This window comes from Triturus cristatus, chromosome 2_1 (assembly GCF_964204655.1).
Source record: "Triturus cristatus chromosome 2_1, aTriCri1.1, whole genome shotgun sequence".
In the NCBI taxonomy this organism is placed as follows: Eukaryota; Metazoa; Chordata; class Amphibia; order Caudata; family Salamandridae; genus Triturus; species Triturus cristatus.
Window position 1 is genome coordinate 375,710,814 of NC_140581.1, and position 20,880 is coordinate 375,731,693.

Consider the following 20,880-nt stretch of genomic DNA (forward strand, 5'->3'; position numbering starts at 1 on the left):
AAGTAAAGACTAATTGGAAGACGCGAAAAACCGAAACAGAGAGAAGGATATTATAGAAGATTCCTATGGAATTATTTCTAAGGGTAGAGCTTCGTTGTCAGTTAAAGACTACCATGAGAAAGAGTAATGTGCAAGATTTATGTTTTAGTTTTGCTGTTGGAGACTTAATCATCACATTAAACATCCCACTGAATAAAACAGTCGTCCTTTTTTTTTGTCAGCCTGTTGAATATTACTGCCTTGAAAGTGAAATGCTCAGCATCTTTCTTTCTGCACTCGATGCGTGATGTTTCTACGCTTGATGTGTGATGTAGGAACTATTTTGGTTTAAAAAGAGTGGTGTCTTCTGGGTACAGGCTTGTTGCTCATCCAAATACGTGGCTGACCACTGCAAAGATGAGTTAAACCTTTGACGAAGATTGGACCACATCTTAATAAGTGTAGTAAGATGTCATGCCTAACCCTAGATCCTGTACTGCTCTGTCTAGGAGCCAGAGTGCAACAACACAGGAGAATAGGGATATATAAAGCTAAAATGTGTTACCTTTGATTTGCATGTGTTTGACTGACAATAAGACCAGAATGTTAACATAACTCCTCTATTTTGGCTAAATAATGTTTTGCCTAATACACGGTAAATATATTTGTTAAAGTAGCAGTTCATAATATAATAATTCCTCCACATCTGATTAGGATCTCTTATATATGCCCAAGTATCTCTAAAACAGCAAAACTCGTAAAGATGCCTCCAATTTCTCCCAAAACATCAATAAGTTAAGAGTTTGAGAGTTGCCCAGAGATGGCTAATATTATTAATACTACAGAGCTGCATATGATTATTCTCAGAAATATTCTGCTCATGTAAAAGATAAGAATTTATAGTACTTACATTCTGTGAGCCTTTCTGTTTTGACTTAGTAATGTAAGTCACATGTTTTTTAACCTTGGATCTGTGAATCAGGGTAAATATTTTAAAAGTTCAGTCTGTTGCAAATCAACACAGCAGACTTATACCACCAATGGTATAGAACATAAGATATTCTGACAAATGTGCACCTTATTTAAATGAGAAGGATGAATATGATGATGTAATTAGGAGATAGCCAGTATGCTTTTATTCTTTTACTTCGTAATAAGAGTCACACTTTGTTTTTTTACATTGGATCTGTGAATGTGGGTAAATAGATGATAAAGACTGGTACTTTACTTGACCAGTAACAATAAATTAGATTTTCAAATCCCTTTTACTGTACATAACAACTATATTGAGAGTATATAATGCTGTGAGAAACTCTTGGGAGAATGTTAATAACTGTACAAAGTTTCTGTGTTTTCTGGGTATATTTATTTAAAAAAAACATAAGTTAACAGGATGTTACAACAAGTGAATTCTGTTACAGTATGAATTACTACAGTATCACTGGAAATCATGGAATCGTACTAGGAAATATCTTCAGATAATGAGAACATAATTAGATTGACTTGGATTATATAATTAATGAATTTATGGTATCTGGAAGAAAAGCTTGAAAATGGTAGATGACATACCTACGCAGTTAAGGAAAGATGTATTTTATAATGTACTGATTTAGACGTACATGTTCAGTATAGAGCAGCAGTACATAATATTTTTACATGGTTCAGATATTCTTGTCATTATGTTATGAAATTATAGATGTAATTGTTGTCTTGATGAAGGATACATTGAATTACTTTAGAAGCCGAAAGGCTCCCCCAACACATTAAACACTGCCTGTTTTCTTGACATAGATGCGGACCAACAAAAGTAAATTATTGATTTGAGACTATTGGAAAGTCAATAGACAGTATAGGTCGGATCAAGAAAATATTTGAATTGATTTAAGGATATTCAAAAAATTCAATATGAGTAAATTGCATGTTTTTAAAATGTTTTTACTGTAAGGACAGATGGCACAAATAAAGTGATGAATTTGTATTTATAAGATGGAATTATAAATAATGTTTGGTATGATCTATATTCTGCCTAACATACTTATGTAACAGCCTTTTGTGTAGTAATACATTATTCCTTCTGATCACACTAGATTTTGTATTTGTATCACATCCTAATTTTGGGGACACTCTGCCCTTTTTGAATTAGTACTACCTTCCAAACCCTTTCTAAGAGAAGGGAAGACCTCTTTTGGCAAATTTCATGAGAAAAGTGTTTCTATCTGGTAAGTAGATTTAATAAAATAGTTTTAATTTTTTATTTGCACAAAAATTTATATGTGATGTGTCTGAAGAATGTGCTAGAATGACACTCGGGAACATAGAAATAAGCAGCAATTGGGCCTTTCTCAGCTCATGTTGGTTTAGGAATAGGTGACCTAGAGACTTGGATTTCTTTGTAGACTTGGTTAATCTGCGTCCTGTGTGAACACTAGGAACACAGCCTCTCTGGCACTGTGAACATTTGACATTGAAACAGTTGGGTGTTCTTTTTTTGTTGTTTTTTTGCTCCTTGTACTACTTGTTTGGGCAGTGACTGGAGCAAGTTTTTTATTGCTCTGAGCCTTCCTTCCTAAAATGAGATATAAATAAATTATAGCAGAATGATCTTTTATGATGCCACTTGGATGAAGGCATGGAACAAATTCTAAAACTTACTCCTTATTTACTGTATTTAAAAAAAAAAAAAAAATGATTACAGTTGGAACCAACAAATTCCCAAAATACTGTTATTTAACAATCTTGTTTTGAACTTAACATTAAAAAAAAATCATAATGCTCAGCAAACAACTTATTTGAATAGGTTATCTGTTTTAATTAGACATACGTTTGAAGGAGGCTGATGCGTTTACTTTCGCTGTGGTGTTTGAAATAATCACTTTTGTATATGAAAAATACTTTAAATGTATTTTCTACCTTGCAGAAAACCTTAAGAGCCATGCTGGTCTATACTCCGTGTCATAATTTGACTGAAAGAGCGAGACTTCAACAACTTCTCAAGCCGGTGGTGGAAACCATTCTCCTCAAATGTGCAGATGCTAATAGGTATGCTTTGAAAGTCTTCTTTTGGAACACGTTGCAGTTTATGAAAACACACCCAAAACTGAAAGATTACTGATTTGATTCAGATACTGCTGCAGAAATGCAGTTTAGACTCCAGTTTAGATTGAGATAGATGGGGTCTTTTTCTCTTTCTGGGAGGTAGGAGCAAAGTTTTTTGTAAGCAATAACTCCTAGACGGAAGTATTGCGGGCCAAGTAAATATCTATTCACATTTTAAATCTGGTTATTTTCTGGTGTATGCCATACTTTTTGTCTTAATAATGAACCACAGAAGTTAAAAGACATATTTACCCTTAAATGTGCTCTCCAATCGAGGCAGTAGATGTGCAAGAGCACTGTCTTCTAACTTTAAGCTTTGAACATATTTTAATCTGAACAAATCATTGCTGCTGAAGGCAGGGTTATATCTCACTAAGTATTTTTTCATTTTGAGCTGCCTATCTGGAGGGTTGCTATTGTAATTCCTTCATCTTGCAGGGCTTTTATTGTTTGTTTTGTTAAAAAAGTAATAGTATAATATTCTGTAAATACATAAGCACTATACCACACATGCTTCTTTTTCAGTGTTTAATATAGTTGACAAAAAAACTACCATGCATGTTTTCAAGAAACAACCTGATTTGGGTCTCTGCAGAGGTTCACAGTAAATCTCAGGGAATAATAATAATGGTGAGATAACTTTAGAGCTTAACGCATTTGTTGGAGAGATCTGTGTTTTGTGTATTCCAAAATTTGAATTAAAGTAGTATAGGAGATTAAGTTGTCTCCTGCAAAACATAATCACCCACTATTCTTGGGGGCGGGTGGAGGGTGTTTGGGAATTGTTGAACCTCTATTTTGTTGCTACATTCTTCGGGTTTGTTATTCATGATATCGCAACACACTTGGGGTGCATCTTATACTATGTTGTGAGCCTAAATGTGCCTCTTAATTATGTAATAGTGCACTGATGTGTATGTTATATGCAAACTTAAAAATGCAATAAAATGTTTAAAAAAAGGTTGTCTCCTGCAAAGCACATCATGTAACATGCAGATCACAGATTTATATTTTATGTAAACAGATAAGTGGATTTCTGCTTTGGACATAGAGATCCTTTGTTACTTGCAGTTAATAAATTGTAATCCTTCTAGTAGACCACAGTGAGCTATGAAGGGACTCCTACACCTTGTAACCCGGGCTGTCTCATGTAACACATCTTGTACATTGATTTACACACTTGAATGATTTATTTGGAACGGATAATATGTATGTTATCTAAAGCGCTTTAACACTCTGCATTGGGATGAGTAGCGCTATAAAAGAAATAAAATAGTGCTATTTAAATTATTTGTGTAAATACTGGAACAGACCAACCCATCTGACATTCTTACAGTGCATGCACTGATATACAACAAAGTAAAAAGCATGCATCTCATCTGAAAGAGACACGTTAGTGATAGATTCCTTACCTTAGAATTATCCCTAGGTGTCAGACTGGATCCGGAAAGTTTTGCTAGCAGTACCCCTGCACGTCAGTAGATAGCGTCGTGCGGCTTCGCGTCTGTCGCTGGCATCGTAAGCGCCGAGATGACATCACGGAGACTACTTAGGCGCCACCCATGCGCGCTGATGTCAGTTCTTTCTTTTTCCGCGCCAGCATGCGCAGATCCGGTTAGAGCACGTACCTTAGTCACTTTTTGACTACCCTTTTTGAGACTTTTTGTCTCCTTTTCTCCTTGGTGCATGTAGGGATGCCTGGATTTAAGTCTTGTGGGGCCTGCCGTCTCAATATGTCGGTTGTGGACCCCCACGATGTTTGCCTCTACTGCCTGGAGACCGACCACGACTCCTGGTCCTGCCGTGACTGTCGGGCCATGGCCCCGAAGGCCTTGAGGGAGAAGCGCCGGAAGCTGCTGGAGGTCCGGTACTTGTCCCAGCGCCGTTCCAGGTCCAGGGACCATTCCCGGGAGCACTCGCGGGGCCGCAGTCGTCGCTCCTCGGACTCCCAAGTCTTCGCCCTCGGATTCGGGTAAACGACGACATAAAAAGAAGTCGAAGAAGCAAGTTTGCTCTCCAACGTCCTCCCGTCGGTCCTCCGATGCGGACGAGGGGGGCAGGGGCTCTGCCCCTACGGCTCTTTTGGAGCCTGGGAGTCCCGCGACCTACCCGCCTTACCTGGGTCCATCGGTGACTCCCGAACAGGTGCAAGAATTTCTTGCTACCATGAACTGCCTTTTTAGGCCTCGGGCTCCCGCCGGCTCGCCTTCAGGCCCCGCAATCCCGTGTCCGTATCCTGTTGGGCCGCCGGCGCTGCCGGCGGATCCAGCTTCGGCGCCACAGGATCCTGTGCTGTTGGCTCTGGTCCCGGTGCCACGAGATCCAGCGCTGCCAGCTCCGGCCCCAGCCCCAGGTTGATTCCGATCTTTCAGCCTCTGTCCCGGGTTTCAGTCAGGATGACCCTCCGGCTTCTGGGCCTGATGGCCTCCTGCATCCTGCTGGTGACACATGCCAGATGGCATATGCGGGCTCTGCAGTGGGACCTGAAGTTCCAGTGGGCGAAGCATCAGGGCAACCTGTCCGATCATGTCCAGATCTCGGAGGGCACTGCATGGCAATTGCAGTGGTGGCTCACGAATCGTGATTGGGTCAATGGCATATCCCTCTCCCTTCCCCAACCTGAGCACACAGTGGTGACGGATGAGTCCCTCCTGGGATGGGGAGGCCACTTAGGAGAGGCGGAGATCAGAGGCCTCTGGTCTCCGGCGTAGTCCCGGCTCCATATCAATCTGTTGGAGCTTCGAGCGATCCAACTTGCACTGAAGGCATTCCTTCCCTCTGTCCGGGGAAGTGTGGTGCAGGTGTTCACGGACAACACCACCGCCATGTGGTATTGCAACAAACAGGGCGGGGTGGGTTCCTGGACCACAGGAAGCTCTGCACCTCTGGATCATCACGGCATCACCTTGATGGTACAACACCTGGCAGATTCTATGAACGCCAGGGCGGACAAACTCAGCTGCCGGTGCTTGATGGATCACGAATGGCGTCTTCACTCGAAAGTGGTGCAAGGTCTCTTTCTGCAGTGGGGAGAGACTTGGTTAGATCTATTCGCCACCGAAGAGAACGCGCAATGTCTTGAGTTCTGCGTGTTGGAAATTCCAAGGCAGCACTCGCTAGGCAACACTTTTCGTTACGAGTGGAGTTGCGGTCTATTGTACGCCTTTCCACCTATACCACTTCTGCCCAGAGTGCTGAAGAAGATTCGGCGCGACCGGGCCCAAGTCATCCTTGTGGCTTCGGCTTGGGCATGAAGATACTGTTATCCCGAGCTACTCAGCATGGCGACTGATACCCTGATCCGACTGCCTCTTCGGGAGGATCTTCTGTCGCAGCAGCAGGGGACGGTCCTCCACCCGAACCTGTCCAGCCTCCACCTCCATGCATGGAGATTGATCGGCGACAGTTGACAGCTTTCGATCTTCCTCTCGGAGTCTTTGATGTTATTCTGGCAGCTAGGCGTCCCTCCACTAAAACGGTATACGCCTGCAGGTGGAACAAGTTTGTGGCATGGTGCACAGCGAAGGCTGTGGATCCTCTTTCTGCCCCTCTTACTGAAGTCCTTATGTTCCTTCTTTCTTTGGCCCAACAGGGCTCTGCTGTGGGCACTGTCAAAGGTTATTTTTCGTCCATCTCCGCCTTGCTACAGCTTCCAGATCAGCCTTCTCTTTTTAAGTCCCCGGTTGTTAACCGTTTCCTAAAAGGCATTACGCACACGTTTTCTCCCGTGCCATTCATAATGCCTCAATGGGACTTAAACCTTGTCTTGATATATCTGATGTGCGCTCCCTTCGAACCCCTCCATAACTGTCCGTTGCGTCTTCTCACTCTCAAGACGGCTTTCCAGGTAGCTATCACCTCTGCCAGAAGAGTGAGTGAGCTCCAGGCTCTTTCTTCCAAACCTCCTTTCCTTTCTGTTCATCCGGACAAGGTGGATTTAAGGACTCGTCCTTATTTCTTGCCAAAGGTTGTCATGCCCTTCCACATCGGGCAGGCCATCACTTTGCCCACCTTCTTTCCGCCTCTGCATCCTTCAAGAGAGGAAGAGAGGCTCCACTGTCTGGACCCAAAATGTTCGATCTCGTTCTACCTGAAGCGCACACACCAGTTCCGGGTGGATGACCAGCTCTTTGTTGGCTACGTGGGCGCCAAAAAAGGTCGGGCTGTGCACAAACGGACCATCCCTCGGTGGGTCGTTCTCTGCATCAAGGCCTGTTACTCGTTGGCTAAGAAGGAGCCTCCTGTGGTGCTGCGTGCCCATTCTTCCAGGGCAACAGCAGCCACTACTGCCTTGGGACGCGGCGTCTCCTTGCAGGACCTTTGTCAGGCAGCTACGTGGGCCTCGCTGCACAAGTTTACCAAGCATGACTACCTTGACAGTCAGGTCCGGAAAGATGGCTTCTTTGGCCGTTCTGTTCTCCGTGACTTTCTGATGTAATCTATTCGCAGACCCACCACCGGGGTTGGTATTGCTGGTGTATCTATTCTAAGGTAAGGAATCTATCACAAACGTGTCTCTTTCAGAATGCACAAGTTACTACTTGTGTAATGATATATCTGTAAGAGACATTAGTTAGTAATAGATTCCTTACCGCCCCACCCATCCTCCCCGTTCTGTGAACTGATTTCTAGGATTAAGGTCATCCCTTTCAGGGCCCTAGTTTCTTGGCACCAGTGGTCAGTTTCTTGCTTGGCTCTGCGTTCCTGGCGCAGAAAGTCGTGTACAGAACTGACGTCAGTGCGTATTCGTGGGTCCTAAGTTGTCTCCGTGACGTCATCTCGGCGCTTACGACGCCAGCGACGGACACGGAGCCGCACGACGCCATCTACTGATGCTCAGGGGTACTGCTAGCAAAACTTTCCGGATCCAGTCTGACACCTAGGGATATTCTAAGGTAAGGAATCTATCACTAATTAATGTCTCTTACAGATATATTGTTACACAAGTAGAAACTTGTGCTTCAGTACCTGTGAAGAGATAACAAGCTGTGTGCTTTTGTTTCTAAGCTGGTTTCATTTGCATTTGTCAGGTTCCAGGCCGCCTCCAGACCCATACTCTATAAAAAGGAGGAATGATGGCCCCTTAACTTCTGTCTTTATCAGCCCCCTCGCTGCCTGCAGGTTGCTGCTGGGAATGGAAAGCAGACAACGTGCAGGAGCTGCTAAACGTGTTCCGGTGTCTCAAAATTATATTGGGAGATGTTCAGCATATTTCTGTGGGGCCCAACTTCTTAGCAGGTTTGACGGCGTCCACCCTGTGAATATAGTGGGTGGACGCCGTGTACCCCCGACTCGTGCCCTGGATGCCTCTATCTCCAAGAAGTGACTCGCCCTCCCGTGTGTTCCATCCCAATCACATAACTTTTGGGGGGAGCAAGGGCGACTGATGTTATTGCCTTCCACAATGAGAGGAAATATCCACTGACAAAGGTTTTTTTGGTGGTACAGCACAATTAACGCTGCAAGTTCTACACCACTAATCATACCCCCTAGTGCCAAGTAATGAGTCTAGGCCATCTACAACTCTTACAGGAAGAGGTATGAGCACTTCTTCCTAAAGGTGCAATTCAGCCGTTATGCCCACACCAGATTGGCCATGACTTCTATTCGTTCCACTTCCTAATCTCCAAGAAATATGGAATTCTGTGGCCTATTTTTGATCTTAATGCAAAACAATGTTCTCCCTGTGCACTCAAACTATAATCTTAAAGTTCAAAAAATCGTGTTGGCGCAGCCTGTGTCGCACGGAGTCCGCCCGGGTCTTTAAATATGAAGGATATTGTGGGGAGTGTCAACTTCCCACTGAACAAGTGCGCACTGTATTCAGTGAAACACCAAGGTTTCTTCACGTATTTCAATTTATTAATTTTGAAAGCATATTCTCCATTCATTGAATTTCATCATTTCATGAATCAACCAAATGTTGCATACATAATCATCTTCTCCTGAAGCAATTCATTCCTTGTTTTCAAAGTTAAACATCCACCCAATGCATTTCGGGTTAATCAAATCTGACCCTTCTTCAGGGGTCTAAAAAAGAAACAGGACCATTGAGTTCACTGCACAACTTAATCAATAATACATATAGTATACTTTATAAACATATATCTATAGAAAAACATCTGTAAGAGAGCACAAATCTGGACATACAAAACTAACAAAACAATGATGCAACTTACACATTCGAATGATGCATTACACACGCTAGTCAATGTAATATGGTGTCAACATTAAACTGGCTGTAAACTGTCTGAAAAATGTACGCGCTGTAACGTGTGCAGGAACGAACATGCTAAACCATGACATTCATTAAGCGATCACAGGATTCTAATTGAAACGTCTACATATTACAAATGTCAAACGTAACTAACACTCTGTGGCCTAAATATCTTGTGGCAGGGATCTACATTCAAGAAACCTTCATAAATGCAGTCTCGGTTCACAAACCACTTTGAACGCATATAATTATATCCTACTGCGAGCGTCTAAAGAAACATTTATACAGAGCAACTTACTCCGGACCAACGGGTCTCTGCTACCATTAATCCACCCTCTGTCTAAAGAATTCAATTTATGCGCCAATTCAATGATGATTTAAAGACAAACGTTAGTTGTCACGTGGTAAACACATTGGACCAATCATAATGCGTTGTGATCAACATCACATAAGAGTAAATATGGCTTCACATTTATGAATTAAGTACTATGACGTATTAGCGGGAAAAACCAATCATACTACATCGCTCTAAAACGTCAGTCCCACGTGATCGGGGAGGAGGCGGCTACACAACAATGAACGCGTTAATGTGAACACTACCTGACTAATAAAGTTCAAAATTGAACTTTGCAATGTTTGATGAAATAAAGCTAGGCGTGTCACTGAACCCATCTGCAATTACCTGATATAATGCGCAGAGCACCAAATGTTTTATACTCATAAATATGCAAACTTAAAAAACGCACATTGAACATTATACGCAAAAGTAAAAATAATCAAATTAAATGAGAACAAAATGATATCAATCAGAATTCATCAATAAAAAGTACTGGTAATGTAAGGACCAGAGGATTCCTTCAGCAAATGCTGTGTCAATAGAAAATATTATAGAAAGCATGAGTACTCAATGCGATCATTTAACCCAATAGGATGGGAACAGTTCAATTTTCTGATCCAAAAGTATTCAGCTCTTAACCTTTGTTTCATAGGATCCTGGTCTCGGCGTTGTGCAATCGTCTCTAATACCGTGAAGCGTAATTGAGCTATTTGATGTCGAGCTTCAATCCAGTGACAAGCTACGGTTGATTTAGGATTCTTCAGTCTAATATTGTTTTTATGTTCCGTGATGCGGATTTTCACTTTCCGCTCAGTTTGACCCACATATATTTTGCCACATGGGCATTTGATAGCATAAATACAATTGGCCGTATCACAAGTGCTAGTATGGTTTAAATCTATTTGATGACCTTTTGTAGGGTGAGTAAATTTATTTCCAAGAATAACATTACTGCAATGTGTGCAGTTTTGGCATTGAAGCATTCCACGCCATTTCATGATTGTTTTCTTCGGTGTATTCAATATTTCCTTCAAGTTTTTGGAGCGTTGAAATGCGAATGTTATCTTATCATCATACAAATCTTTCAAATCTGGTTCCATTTGTATTATTCTCCAATGTTTATTTATTGCTCTTTCATTGAATACAGTGCGCACTTGTTCAGTGGAAAGTTGACACTCCCCACAATATCCTTCCTATTTTTGATCTTAGCCATCTAAACTGGCCCATCCTCTCAGAGCACTTTTACATAACCACCTTGCATTGCGTCATTCTGTAAATCTGCAGAGGGGATCACATGGCAGCACTCCGCCTCAAGTTATCATACTTCCACATCCCCAATCATACGGTGCATCATCGCTACCCCTTTTGGTTCACCACAACCTTAAACGAATTTACCTAATGCATAGTAGTCATAGCTTGGCTGAAATACTATTTATGTCCTTCCTTATCTGGATGATTGGATAATAAAGAGCAGCAGCCAAAAGCAATACACTCAGATGGCAGGGTCACTGTTACACAGGGAAGGTGTAGGAAGCTGGCTCTTTATGTGATATATCTTGTAAAGAGTCCAAGGGTTCCCTTATGTGTGGACAGGGGATTGTTATGCAATCCCAAAGTGCTCTATTAAGAGATAGTGTAACCAAGCAGTCTTAGGCCTAACACAGAGGAGTGTAAGACATTTGCAAATACACACAATGATCAATCATTGACCCAAGAAGGAGATTTACATCCATTTATAAAAATAGCAAGTATCTTTGTATATGTTTAGGCATCAAAGAAAAATCTTTCAGATAAAAATATGTTTTCAAATATAAATTCTTTTCACTTTGAAAAGTGGACACAGTGCAGTTTCGAAGTTGTGCAATGTTATTGTATGGAAGGAAGAACAAGTTCTACAAACAGGTACAGTATATCGACTTACAGGGCCAATCTCTAGGAGGAAATGTGAGTAGTGGGCAAGGTCCAAGGCAGCACCAGCGGCACGAGGGCGGCCAGGTGCTGATAAGCATCGGAGCCCAATAGGTTTCAATGAGGATAGGTCACTGTAAAAAGAGGCTGCAGACTCTCACTAGCAAGCCATCCCGAGTAAACCAACAGGGGTGTTCAAGGCTTGCGATGCTCAGGGAATGTAGGGACATCTGAGAACCTCTTCATGAACCGGGGGTGACGGGTACAGAGGTGTCTGGTTTCTCTTAGTGGGAGCAGTCACGGTCGGGGGGGACCTGCCTGCAGGCGACCTTGGGTAGGCAACGAGGGGTGAGACCACGATGGACTCGAGCTCTGGAGGGCTGTGGACTGGGTGGCACCAGTGGCCCACTTATTAAAAATAATTTTTAAGAACACATTTTATTTGTTTTGGGCGGTACATGACGGCCAGGAAGGCCAATCACATACATCGGGTTGTTGTACATTGCAGAATAGTACCCAGCAAGGAATATCTGTCAACCGCGTTTGGATGGCGGAGACTACAAACTATATGTATGTCCATCTGTTTATGAGCGTATTTCCTGCTCGATGAGGGATTCTGGGGGACATGCAGGAGGCAGGACTATGCCCCTATATTCAGCCCAGAACAACCCCATAACACCTCTAATTCCATCCCAATGTATTTGTCCATGGCGCATTTCCACCCACCCACTGATGGTAGAGAGGTACCCTTCCAATGTTGGGCAATGTCACTCTTGGCCAGGGTGAGCCCTAGGAACAAGAGATGTTGCTTGTATCTTTTTCCCCCAGTCACATCTGTGCTATGTCTTCTGCTTTTCTTTCTCTCCGTGTCCTCCTTCGTAGGAGGTCAGGATCTGCTTCTCTAGTGCCAGGGACACCCCTAAATACTGAATTTAGGGGTGTTGGGGAGTGTAGGGTTGTACCCAATGGGCTACTGACCCTTGAGGCTCACTACACCCCGTATATGACCACTCCCTGTGGGAAGTGTGCATAATCCTGTCCCAGAATACCCAAGTATGTCATCACAAAGATGGCTACTTCTGAAAAATCGTGTCTACCTCATAGTAGCCCACTCAAGGGTGGTACTAGCCTGAGGTTGGCACGCCTACCTGACTAGCTAATTTCCCCACCTGTCTAGGTGCCAAGGGGGCTCTGGATGGGGTGAGGCTTCCTCTCTTTTGAGGTGAGCCAGTTTCACATTCCAAGGGCGGCCGATTCTTTAAAGCTCGCCGGCCCAAGGAGACTAATCAGCAGGTCATCCTGGACATGCTTTTGTTCTGGGTCTCCTGAGAGCACAAGGCTCCCAACCTAGGAGGTCAGAACAGAGTCTCGGGTGTCAGGCTGGAAGAAACCAATCAGCAAGGACACCAGAGGTTGGTAGGTTTTCAGAGGGCACCTCTAAGGTGCCCTCTGAGTGCATGTATTGGTAAATCTGACACTTATCAGTGTGGGTTTACTAATACGAGATGTTTGATACTAAGCATCCCTATTTTCAGTGAAATCATAATGTAGCTGGGGAACTTGTTTCTACCAGTGTCCAGCACATGTTCTAAAATGGCTTCCCTGGTCACTTGTACTATCAATAATGGACCTGACTAGCACAGGGGCATATCCACTAATGCAGGTATGTCCTCAAATGTAATGTTCAGCATCCTGCCTTAGGGCTGTCAGGCCTGCTGTAGGGGTGATTTATAAATATTACATGCAGTGTTAGGGACATGGCACACAGTGATGTGTGACATGCATTTTGACTTTTGTCTGCACCAAGGTAGGCAGCCTGCAGTGGCAGTCTTGCATGTGCTTGGTCAGGGGTCCCTGGGGGCGGCACAATTTGTGCTGCAGCTCTTAGGGGCCAGCTTTAGTACCTCAGGCCCTAGGTACCAGGGTACCATTTACTAGGGACTTACAGACGTGTTAAAGGTTTTGCCAATTGGGGGAACAATTGTACAGTTTTGGGAAAGAGCTCTGACACTGGGGACCTGGTTGGCAGGAACCCAGTGCACTTAAAGTCGAAATCACATTTTCCAGGCAAAAAGTGTGGGTGACCATGTCAAAAAAGGGCACTTTCCTACAGTAGGTTTTACATTCAACGCCAAAAGGTCCTATCTCGAGCCACAACAGATCCAACCCATTCTAGGGTCTGTGCTAAATGCTGTCACTGGGAAAGCCTAACCAAATTAAGTGAGGGTGATAGCATTGCAAAGGCTGTTGCTTCCTTTTCAAGCACCGTTTCCTATTACTGTGAGGGTGGTAACAAAACTGATGAGGTGGGTGACAATATGCAGTACTGTAGTATTGTTACAGCTTCTGATCAAATTATACAATCCTGTATAGTCCTTAACCTTACTTTCCACTAGCCAGCCTTCCAGAGCCTTAGTGGCACAATCTACAAAGTCAGTCCAGTCCTGAGTCTGTGTCTTCTGGGTATCCCTGAACAACAACCTGTATTGTTCAGTGGTTAGGCCAAACCCATCAATCAGAGCACTCTTCAGGACAGTGTAATTGTCTGCATCCTCATCACTAACTGTGAGGAGCTTGTCTCTACCTTTCTCAGAGAAGGAGAGCCACAAGATAGCTGCCCACTGACTTTGGGGTACCTGCTGTACTTTGCAAGCTCTCTCCAAAGCAGTTATCCATTTGTGGATGTCATCCCCACACTTGTAGGGAGGGACAATCTTGCTCAGGTTTCTATTATCATAGTGCCTGTCTCTATCCTTAGGGATATTGCTGCCACCAGTGGGTTCTGACCCACTTAACTTTTGCTCTCTAGCCAGAGCAAGCTTCTCCTTGGCAAGGGCAAGTTCTTCCCTCTGAATCCTCAGATTTGCTTCCCTCATTCTGGCTTCATGCTCCTTTCTCTCAGGTGAAGTCATTCCCCTGTGAGAAGAGGCATTAGAGTTGCTAGAGACATGGGAGTGGATGGATTCCCTTGAAGGGGATCTGTCTCTCCTGCTTCTCTGGTTAAGCCCACTTGGGGGTCTGTATGGGGGGATCCCATGCAAACTCCCATGTAAGCTTAGGTTAGCCTGGCTAAGTCTTCCTACTTGGCCCTGGCTGTCTACCTCTTCATCTGAAGTCCCATCTGACTCATCTGTGTTGGGTAGACCCTCCTTTGTACCTAGGGTACTGGCCTGTGAGGCCCTAAGAGTATCATACTCCTCTAGGAGTTGTACTAGCTGAAGGAGGGTAGGGTTTGCACCCTGTTTTAACTTTCTGGAGGTACACAATTGTCTCATCTCCTGAAAAGTTAGGGTATCATATCTAGAGGGGGTCTTCTTCAGACCTGCCCCTCCTGAGAGAGCATCTACTTGATCTCCTCCCAGAGACATGATCTAGTGAGGGTGTGGTGTGTGCACCTACCTACGCTAGTTTTTTCTACTAAACCTCTCTGGTAGTTGTAGTCAGGGTGTGTTACTCCCTTCAACCTACAACCACTAAGTCCAGTAGGACTTAAGTATTATAATCTATGTTATATGTACCTAAACAATATCTGTGTGATCTTTCAATTTAGTATCTCAAGATTACAATGGTATTACAACAGCAAGCTCAGATCCCAACCGCTGCTCACCAATGTGAGAAGTTGGCCTGATGTATGATGTCACTAGTTCTAGTGTACACCTTATATCAGTCCAAACAACCCTTATGGTGATTGGTTGTAAAGTCAACCTTATAGACCAGCTATCCTAGTGGTAGCATGGACAAGAGCAGTCTTAGGCTAAACTCTGTATGGCATGTGAAGCCAGCTGTGATACCATATATAATCCCTTGAATACCAAATGAAAGGACACCACAACAGATATATATATAAAATAAAGTGTATTTATTCTAGTCAAACCCTCAGCACTCTTTATGAGATTAGAGGTAAGTACAACAGTCTTATTTAAGCATACATTAAGTCACACAGGTAAGTAATACAGTTAGGCCCTAGGGGCCACGAAAACCATATACTAAGTAAGTGGTATAAGGACCACTGTCACAGAAATAGGATAGGCCTAGGCCTAGGGAATCGCTGGGGCTACACTACACTAGCAACAGTTAGGAAGTGGGAGGCCCACGGGATTCAGGTGCAGAGTGGAAACACTCGCGCGTAATGCGTGAAAGTCGATAGAAATAGCAGATGTTGGAAATTAACAGTTTAAGGACACTTCTGAAGCAGCTAGAGAGTCGAGACTCGGAAACTAGACCCTAGGATAGTCACTACCCTTGTGAGCACCGAAGTACCCAAGTTACCTAGCCCACGGACTGCGGGTGCATAGGTGTGAACTTGCGTCGGGTTTCGTTGTGGACTTCTATGGATGCCTGAAGGAAAGTTGCTGACAGGCAGTCAGTGAAGAGTGTCCGGTGGATCCCAAGGCTGGGATCAAGAAGAGAGGAGACCTGCAAGCAGAAGGGACAGAGTCAAGGTCACTAGCCAGTGACCACGTGGAACCAGGAAGGAACCAGGCGATGTAGTGAAGATTGCAGGTGAAGGTGAAGCTTGTCGCTGCAGCCACGAGGACCAGGGAACGTCGAGGACGACCAGGACCAGGAGGCGAGCTGTCCCACGAAGGCTCTTGCTGTCAGCGGCGTCAAAGTCGAACTAGGACTCACCAAGCCTTGGCAAGCGGAACCCACGAAGAACGGAGGACTTGCTTCTGGTGCAGACCAGGAAGGTCTGGGGTGCTTCTCTTTTGCAAGGAAGCGGGAGCCAGTCTGGAGGAGCCAAACCAGCAGTGAAGATTTCTGGATGCGTCATCACAAAGGCCACTAGCCAACGGGCAAGCAACCGGACAGGCGCGGCAAGCAGGAAATGCAGAAGGGCCCCACGCAGGACTAGTGGAGTGTGGGGGGCTGATCGGTGCAGATGGTGCTTGGGGTTGGGGCTTCTCAATCTCCGGTGCACAACTTCGAGGGTACCTCAGAAGCTGCGCTGGAAGATACTCGCCACTTTTCCCAGGTAGCCGGTCCCACGTCTCTCATCGCCTCCACGGATCTCAGCTCGGCTGTGGATGTGGATCAGGGTCGGAGAAGTCTGGAAGTCAAGGCTCTGGTCGGGCTCTGCAGTCGGTCCCTCGTAGAACTTCAGCAAAGCAAAGGGTAGTCTCTTGATGGTGCCTGTTTGCACAGGGTAGCCACTCCTTGGCCACAAGGGAGATTCTTCAGTCTTCTTCTTTCGTCGAATGTCAAAGGTCCAAGGTTTCTGTTCAAGTTGCAGGTTCAGGATAATCTAATCTCCTGGGGCCCAGCTACCACTCTTATACTAATCTGGGGGGCTGGGTTGCCTGCTAGGTCACGCCTTATGGGTGGGACCTGGGAGGGGGGTGGTTACACCCCCTTCCCTTTGTCCAGTTTCGCGCCAGGACTGGGGCTGGAGTGCCCCAGCACCGGTTTGAACTGGACTATGCATGGAGCACCTTGTGTGCCCCAGGCATGTCTCATTCCTTTCAGCCCTCCCTGCCCCAATACACTAAAGTCTGTCTGGGGAGGTGCTAGCACCTCCCCAAGCAGGAAACCTATTGTCCAAGCCTCCCTTGCCGGGATCACTCCCAGCAGCAGGAGGTCAGACTTGTGTCTGTGGCAGCAGCATCCATTTTGTGATGCTGAGGCTTTGGTTAGAGTTACACAGCAAAGTAGGATTTTAACATGTCTCTCCCTCTAGAAGGGGGGAATAATATCCTCATCACCAGAAATGGTATGGGTGTATTATTCCAAAGTGTTAGGCACCTTACACGACATGTTTTGATAAAGCCAAACCATAGTTACCATAACCGTTTAAGATTATAAGGCACTTTAAGAGTATATGGTAGGCTATATCATAGAACAGCTATAAGGACATGGTTCCGAAAGCTGCAGACAGGCTCAGCTCATGCTAGAGCACCATCTCACATGTTACCAAGCACTCTGCCTCCAGGATTGTTAAGGCCTGCCATAGGAGTGGCTGATAGGTACACATGTGTCTATTTTAAGGGTAGATATAGGTATACTATATCTAAGCAAGGGGTGATTACACGACCTTGCCCCAGCTGAGTGATCAGCCAGTTGTGTCTGATTGGAAGGCCAGACCAGGGGTGGCATAATACATGCTGCAGCCCCTGGGAGGCCTAGGGTACACCTATGCCCTGGGTACCTAGGGTACACTGTACAGGGTCCAACAAGGTGATCCTTACCAATTGGGAATGTACCTAGGGTACATGGAGTCCATTTTAAAGAGAGAGCAGACAGCCTGAGACCCTGAATGGCAGGATCTCAGGCCAACTAAGTCGAAAAACCAGCTAGACACTAGGCAAAAAGTTGGGGGTAACCATAGTCAGATATCCACCTTCCTACAACATCTATGGTGGAATAGCTGGAACATTTTGGTTGACATGTCTTTTCTGGTCCCGCTACTGGAAAGGATCACTACCACGAATGCCTCTGGCATGATTTAGGAATCACATCTCCATCACATGACTGTTCTGACACTTGGATGACACAATAGTAGCGTCGCATCAGTTACCAGGAAATCGTTGCAGTCAATATGTTCATCGGAGGCACAGCAGACCTCATAAAAATAGACAGTATGACTTCAGTGCACCACATCAAAAAGGTGGGTGAAGAAGGGTAGGGTGGGGGAGGGCTCCCTTGCGCTTGCTGTCAGTTGTAGCCCAAAACATTTGGACATGCAAGCCCATCAAGAGGTTTTTCCATTTTCTGCTCCTTCACAATGCACAGCACGTTTTCGGTCTTTGTTCACTACATCCTATTGACATTACTCGCTGAGGGTAAACAATTTGAGATGGAGTCTTTGTCCTTGTGCATTTTGTGCATGGGTAGGAGTCACAAGGTATCTTCTGACTTGAAACTGCTTTGAAGAAAAACAGCTTGCAAATGTCGGCATTCAGCACTAGATGGCAGGACTATGCAAATCATGTGAATCTACAGAACTAAAAGCTATGAACAGATTGTTACATGGTAAGTAACATTTTCCTTCTCTTTCTAGTTGGTTTTATATAAGGGTTGCTAACACAGTGCTGCATTCACAGAAATGCATAGTGGAAGACATACAAACGTGTTAAAAACTTTAGAGTTTGAAATCACTTTTGAAGCTTGAATATCATTGTTGGTTGGCTTTGAAACTGCAGGACAGATGTTACGTTGGAACAGGTTTCTCATCGAGATCTAATTTCTAGCATTGGTCATTGAAGTCATTTGGCTGTACTACTTTCATAGCACCAGCCTTATAGCACAAAGTAACTGCATCAGAGGCTGTCTATGGCGAAAATAAACTGTGAATAACGCACAGCCAGATGGCACATTGTGGAACATGCACCAGGCCTTTAGCTGGGCTTCCTTAATGCCAGGGCCACCCTTAAGATTTTATGATTGCATTGAAGAAGACTATACCAAAAGAATACATCTTTTGATGGACACGAGAACCATTTGAAAAACCAAACTGATCATCATAACTGGCACTGGTTACAATATCTTCAGTGACAAGTTGTCAAGCTACTTGGGTATTTTTCTTTGCCCGGTATCGTTTCACAGTCGCTTTTATTCCTGGCTAAGCTATTGTTTTGGCAACTTACGTTCAACCTGTACTCCCCTCTCATCAAGTGGTTGCCATTGTCCAATCTTTTTTAGACTGAGTTAAATTGGCTCAAGAGCAGATTGGTCAAAGTAATAATAAGATCTTATCTCAACACCTATTTAATTTGGCTATATGAATTGTGTTTCAACCAACAAGCTGTGGTAGCTTCAGCCAAAGGAGTAGAGTTAGATGTTCTGAGGAGGTCATGTTGTGCAGTTTCTATACTATAGGTGTGAAGGTTATCTTCGTTTTAGTATTACAATATTTTTGGTGGCCATCTGTTCATTCTGCTGCCCAGGAGTATTTTCTTGCTTGTACCATTTGCATTCAAAGTAACTCAAGACATTCTAAACATTTTGAATATTTACAACTACTTCCTGTTGTTCCTGAACCTTGCCCTACGATCTCGAGAGACTTTATAATTGATCTTCTACCTTCTGAAGATGGCAAGTGATAATGGTTAATGTGGAAACCTGTTCTAAAATAGCTAATTTATCTCCTTTTGCCAAGTTACCCACAGCGAAAGAAATGGCTAAGTGTTTTTCCATGAATATTTTTGGTCCTCTTCGGCTGCCTCTTACCATTATTTCCTATAGAGGCACTCAATATTTTTTTCGTTTTTGGGATGCTGTATGTAAGGTCATAGAAATGGAAAAAGCTTTTTATTCTGATTTGCATCCTCAAATTGTCAAACAGAGTTTCCGAAAGTTTAGCACAGTATCTTTGATATTACTAATCCAAAGCTGAATAATAAAAAATAAAAAAAATCTTTTTATTTCAAATCAAAGGCAGTGGTGTCTATTGCTTTACACACATCTTCTTTACAGCATGGCAAGAGGACATGAACAAATAGTACTACCAACTGATGCATCTCTTACTCTATCGCACTCAGCAATATCATTAAGCCAGTCCTCAACTTGGGGGCCCGAACAACAGCCCCAGTTCATTGCCACCCGCCGCATACCCAATAGGAGCAAAAGGGAAACCAGTTCCCGCGACTCAGAAGGGACATCTTTGAAGTATCCCAGCAGTGCAGTCTGGGGGAGTTAGTTCCAGGCGCAGAACAGACATCTTGTCAATCTCATTCAGAATGGATTCTGGGGCAATCCCATGACAAATGAAGGAAATTCATGCAAGGGGTAAAGCATCGGATCGGGCACAGTGCGCCGCCCTCCCTGATCCCCATCTCATACACCTCCTCAGATTTGATATAATAAATGTAGAAATTGAAAGAGTATTAAGCACAGCCTGTAGTTGGATTATGATGCTCTTGCCTGCGCGCAGCAGTACTGCCACTGCTCCTCCGAAATGGATTCCCCCTGGATTATCTCTGACCCCAGGTGTGCTGATGCCACACGCACAGAAGCAGTGTGCTGTATTTCAGAGTATAGTCTAGTTATTAGCTTGAGCGGGGAGGGATTTCCTATAAAGCTCTCAAGAGACTGAAGCGTAGGAGGAGCCTCCGGGAAAGAGGCATAGTTGGCACGCATGGCCGCACGGAGCTGATAAGTGAACCTCTCCAGCATAGTACCTCCTCCCTCTCCCAGTGCAAGTTGTGGCTCAATGAACAAGCCACCTGGGAACGCTGCCCCCATAGTAGTGAGTTGAAGCCGCCTTAATCCCTCACATGCACTCGTATCTCGGGAGAAGGGCATGGCAGTGTGTCTGAGCAATGGAACTGAACGGATGTAGAGAACATCCAGGCGCATTTGCCGATGCAGCTCATGCCATGCCCAGATCATGCCGCCGACTGTGTCT

General features: G+C 44.4%; 1 protein-coding gene across 1 annotated transcript in view; it reads left to right on the forward strand.

Annotated features, from left to right (window-relative positions):
• The window catches only part of MAP3K1 (mitogen-activated protein kinase kinase kinase 1), a 463,606-nt gene that overhangs the window by 337,842 nt on the left and 104,884 nt on the right, over positions 1-20,880 (forward strand). The window contains exon 11 of the mRNA XM_085631362.1: positions 2,897-3,018. Within this exon, the coding sequence (XP_085487488.1) occupies positions 2,897-3,018 (122 nt within the window). The remainder of the gene's footprint in view (positions 1-2,896; positions 3,019-20,880) is intronic.